The 5,148-nt window shown below is 34.6% G+C and overlaps 1 protein-coding gene across 7 annotated transcripts in view; it reads right to left on the bottom strand.

Annotated features, from left to right (window-relative positions):
* Brdt (bromodomain testis associated) overlaps positions 1-5,148 on the bottom strand; it is a 61,739-nt gene that overhangs the window by 22,500 nt on the left and 34,091 nt on the right. For 6 of the 7 annotated variants that reach the window (XM_019210793.1, XM_019210792.1, XM_033758373.1 and 3 more), the window contains 5 exons: positions 4,427-4,615; positions 3,362-3,525; positions 2,645-2,934; positions 2,440-2,553; positions 2,218-2,364 (listed from right to left, as the gene is read on the bottom strand). In XM_019210793.1, the coding sequence (XP_019066338.1) occupies positions 2,218-2,364; positions 2,440-2,553; positions 2,645-2,934; positions 3,362-3,525; positions 4,427-4,615 (904 nt within the window). The remainder of the gene's footprint in view (positions 1-2,217; positions 2,365-2,439; positions 2,554-2,644; positions 2,935-3,361; positions 3,526-4,426; positions 4,616-5,148) is intronic. The other variant, XM_019210795.1, reaches the window with a different exon arrangement.

The following is a 5,148-nucleotide window of genomic DNA, read 5'->3' as shown; positions in this document are numbered from 1 at the left end:
CATACATACATATATATATATATGTATATATATATCATGTGTTTTCAATGAAGTACACAGATACAATGTTCATAAAATAAAATTTCAAAACTAAGTGAAAATGTACTATATTAGGTTAGAAGACAAACTGACCCTAATGCACAAATTTTATGATGTATATTACTTGCAACATAGATTGAAATAGAAAAACTTGAGAGTGTGGCTCACTGGAAGAATGCTTTCCTGAAATGTACAAGATTCTGAGTTTAATTCACCAAATGGAAGAAAGGAAGGGAGAAGAGAAGGAAGGGGGGAGAAAGGGAGGAAGGTAAGGAGAAACAGGAAAAGAAAATTTGCTACTCTGATTTTAACAATACATTTTTTAAAACATCTTCAAATTGAGAAAGATGGTATTAACTAGAACATAAGTCATAAAAATTTAGCCATTTCTTTAAGATTTGAATGGTGAGGATGAGTTATTTTGCTAGCAAGATAAAAAAACATAAAACATTGCATCATTTAAAAAATATATCGATAATGGTAAACATTCTTTCCTTCAAGCAACATATTATTCATGTCTGATAATTCATATTAAAACTCAGGAAGTTTGTTGAAACCTCTACTTTCCCACTAATGTTGAAAGGATTTACTGATCAATAGTCAATTAAGTAATTCTAACTAAGAGCAATAATATTTTTATCTTACAAATAAAAGACAAAGTGCTCTAACTTACTAGGTCACAAATGCTTTATTAAATAACAATTACTAATTACAATTTAAAATTCTAAATGCAACTTAGATTTTTTTCCAGAATTGTTTTATGCTTAGCAATTGAATAAGGAAATACCATATAGTCAGAGCCCTAAGTACATTCAAAAATTTTCTAGCATAGGTTGGCTTTGTGTAGCTCAGCCATGCATCCTTCTTCAAAAATAAAGCCTTGCTGAGGAAAAACAAAATTTCTAGCACAACAAATTCCAGCAAAAGTAGAGCTTTTTATTCTAACAAAATTATTTACAACTATATACTTTATGTATTTATTTTTGGGTTTTTTCAACAGGGTCTTATTATGAAGCCCAGACTGGCTTGGAACTTGCGGTGATCCTCCTGCCTCAGCCTCCAAAGTGCTGGGTTATAGAGGTGTGTCACCATGTTCAGCTACCACTATATATTTTAGAAGTGTAAAAGTAAAATGAAGCAATTAGAACCACACAAATGCAAACTAAACAGAATCAAAAGTAAAAGAAAATGTACTGCACACCAGCAGACTCTGTTACCAGTCTGAAAAGAGGCACATTCTTACAAATGGCAAGAATTCTTGATGTCAAAATAGTCTAAGAGGGATTTTTTTTTTAAAAGAAAAACTGAATTTCTCACAACAAGATACATTTTATTAAAATTTTAAGCACAAAAGTGTCCTAAATTCTCAATTCGCTTTTTGGTCATTAATAATGGACCACTACTGCCAAGTCAGAAGTGATTGCTTTTCAAGTGTAGGGCCATTAATGAAAAAACACAAAACATGCATGACCTAAACTTGATACAGTGTAACATGGTACTTTAACTGATAATATGAATTTAAAGTACATTTTTCTGTAGATACAAGATAATAGTCTATGGTTTTAAAAAACCCAAGAAAGTGAGCAAAAAATCTGTTCTATAACTGGGATAATTGGTTTCTTAATTCAAAACAACTGTTCAATTCAGAATGCAGCACCACAATACAAAATATTTTGCAACATTAGAATGATCTGACATCATGAAAATTAAACTGAAAAGTACCCTCAAAAATATTTTTATTTTATAAAAAGAAGTAAAAACTAGCATTTTATTATCTAATATTTTTTGGTTTTAAGTTCTAGTTTTATTTCATTCATTCATTCATTCATTCAGTACTAGAGATTGAACTCAGGACCTCACGCTTGCTAGGCAGGTGCTGTGCTGCTGAGCTAAATCCCAGCCCCTCTAGTATTATTTTTTAAGAGACTATTCCACCATGAATAAAGTTATTTTCAATATTACAAATCATCAAGGCATATATGTATAATAAGAAATTCTACTTCACACAGTGTCTTTTAAATACTCTCTACATGCAATTAAGTAGTAAGCGTGGCATTGAAAGTGTAGGTTCTGGGTAAGTAATAATACTTACTTCAAGACAGAGTTTCAATACTGCAAGAAAGTAAGGTGTCGTCCCCCGCCCCCCCGTGAGAGAGGCACAGTTAGGGTCTGGCTAACCTGGTTCTGAGTCACTGCTGTCAGAGGAGCTGGAATCACTGCTGCTGCTTTCAGAGGTGCTGCTGCTACTGCTGCTGCTGCTGCTGCTGCTGCTGTCACTCAGGCGGGATCCAATTCCAACTGCTGTGGATGACTGTGACTTCTCAGCTACCAAAGAGGAAAACACATTAAAATGGCAACAGAATCAAATAGTCGCAAGAGCATTTAAAAACTGCCACCTACATTTTGCTTGACGTTTTCCATAATTTAACTGATTGTTGACCTCCAATAACCGCTTTTCCAACTCTTGTTTTTTCTGGGAATGAATTTCTTCTTTGGACTTCATTACTTTCTTAACTGTGTGATTTAGGAGTTTAAAAAAGTAAGTATAACCAAAAATTAACACAAATACCATACTGAACTTTTATTAGTAGGCAGAAACACATACCATGGGGTTTTAAAGGTCTTTTTCTTAGACACGCAGAAACATATTTTTCTAGTTCTCTTAGTGTTGATGCTTTTAGTGTTTCAAAGTCTATCTCCACTTCATCGGGACTGGAACTTCTCAGTGAGGGCTCTCTTGATTGTATTATATGAACCACTCGGCCCAGTTTATCTCCAGGGAGTTTGTTTATATCCAAACTCAACTGCCTTTTCTCATCATAGTTCATAGGCTTAGCATTATCTTCATCTTCAGATTTAGGAGTAAAGACCTCTTGTTTCCTCTTCTTTGGTGGACTGTAATAAAATTACCATTAGATACATTTTATTTATTTGTTTGGGGTTGGGCAGGCAAACCAGGGCCTTGGGCATGCTAAATACTTACTCTACCACTGAGCTACATCCCAGTCAAACTTATTTTAGATAATGTTATTCTTTTTTTTTAAGTTGATTGGTACTTTTTAGGTATACAGTACAGTTACATTCATCATTGGGATATTGTGCCTTTACATGATATGTCTTGGTTCTTATTTTTCCCCATACCCTGCCCTCTCTTCACCCCCTCCACCCTTCCCTATTTACAAAGACTTTGTTTCCATTTTTTTCCTTTTCTCGTATTTTTTCTTTTCCCTTCTTTCCTTTCCCTACAACCCTACACCTTCAGCCCTTTTCTTCCTATTTCGATAATGTTATTCTTTATAGAAGCCTTCATAATAATACATACTTGCTCTTGGACTTTTCCTTTAGTTGAACATTTTTCTTCTGATTTTCATCTCTGTTATTAATCTTTTCACTTTTTTTCCTTTTTTTAGACTTCTCATTATTTTTCTTTAGCTTACGAAAAGGTACTTGGGACAAAGCCTGCAGTTGTTGATGAACAACTTTAAGCTGATAAAGAAAAGAAATCTTTAAACATTTATGGCTATAATCAGAGACATTTCATTTTAGAAATTAATTGTTTTGAGGGGTGTACATTAAACTTACAACACTACAATGTGTTCAACCTAAAGCAGACCACGAGAGCTAGGAGTATAGTTCAATGGTAGAGAGCTGCCCAGTAAATGTGAGGCTTTAGTTTAATTCCTATCACTGCAAAAATAAATAAGAAAAATAAAAATAGACCCAGAATAATTAGCATTTCCAGGCCATCTTAAGTTGCTTAATCATTAACTTTTTAGGTCTGAGCTCAGAGCAGGTTAACATTCTATCATAAAAAATAGCAACTGTTAAATAAGATCTCATCTATAACATATCTCAGATTATGTCATAAATCACTTCAGTAAGAATCAACCACTCATTGTGAGTAGGAATGTAAATAACAGAATTATATTTAAAAACAAAGAATTTTATGAGTATATAGAAATTTGAAGTAGGAAAGACTATTATACATGACAAGTTGCATTTGCTAAATGGTCTAATTTCAGTAGCCTTAAATCTGTAAGAAGGAAGGTGGGAACACAGCTCAGTGGCAGAGCATTTGTCTAGCATGTGTGAAGCCCTGGGTATGATACATACTAATATACACACACAAAGAAAGTCTGGTATAAGGGCACACAATTGCAGTTCTAGTTACTCAGGAGTCAAGGCAGAAGGTTTGAAAGTTCAAGGCCAGACTGGGTACTGCAGAGAGATCCTGTCTCATAATAAAAAAATAAAATGGGCTAGGGATGTAACAGTGCTCCCTAAGTTTAAACTCCAGTAGCAACCAACAAACAAAAAGCTTCCAAGAGTTTCAATGGATCAGCTTATAGAAATAATATCAAAATCTGTATTAATAACAATAAACTACCTGCTCCTGAAGCTTTGCAAGATGCTTAACTTGTTCATCTTCAGAATCATCAGAAGAGTTATCTTCAGAGGAAGCTTCACTACTACTTTCTCTACTAAGGGTTTTTGTAGTACCTGGTGTGATGTTACATACAGGAGTGCTCTCAACAGGTTCATCGGGGAGTTTGGCAAAATGCATTTCAAAAACGTCCTATAATTGAAACTGAGACTGTTAAAGTATTCTGCATTTATAATTTAAGGCAGTAAAAACATATTTTAACAGAAAGAATTTCATTGTCATATTTTGACCAGAATTCTTTTTAAAGACAAACCAATGTCACAAGTTTCTCTGCCTGCCTACTTTGGCAAATTTTATCCATTTTTCCAAACAAGACAGTCCCAAGTTATATAGGGGATTTTCTTTCAAGAACTCTATAGTTGATACATAATTCTACCTTCCATTGGCTGAGACTCAGATGTCCTTGGACTTTGAGTGGGGCCTTCTCTAAGTAACCCCATCTCAGATATCTACAGTCCCCTCTTAACATTATTTCTCATTTCTTTGTAACATAGCTTCATTAAAAGATTTGCTACTGCCGGGCATCGTGGTGCACGCCTGTAATCTCAGCACCAGGGAGGCTGAGGCAGGAGCAGGAGGATCGCTGTGAGTTCAAGACCAGGCTGAGCTACATAGTGAGTTCCAGGTCAGTCTCAACTACATAGTGAGACCCCGTCTCAAAAAAC

This window comes from Fukomys damarensis, unplaced genomic scaffold (assembly GCF_012274545.1).
Source record: "Fukomys damarensis isolate Sample0158 unplaced genomic scaffold, DMR_v1.0_HiC HiC_scaffold_33, whole genome shotgun sequence".
NCBI lineage: Eukaryota > Metazoa > Chordata > Mammalia > Rodentia > Bathyergidae > Fukomys > Fukomys damarensis.
Note: the sequence above shows the minus strand (reverse complement) of the source record. Positions and strands in the feature narration are given on the sequence as shown.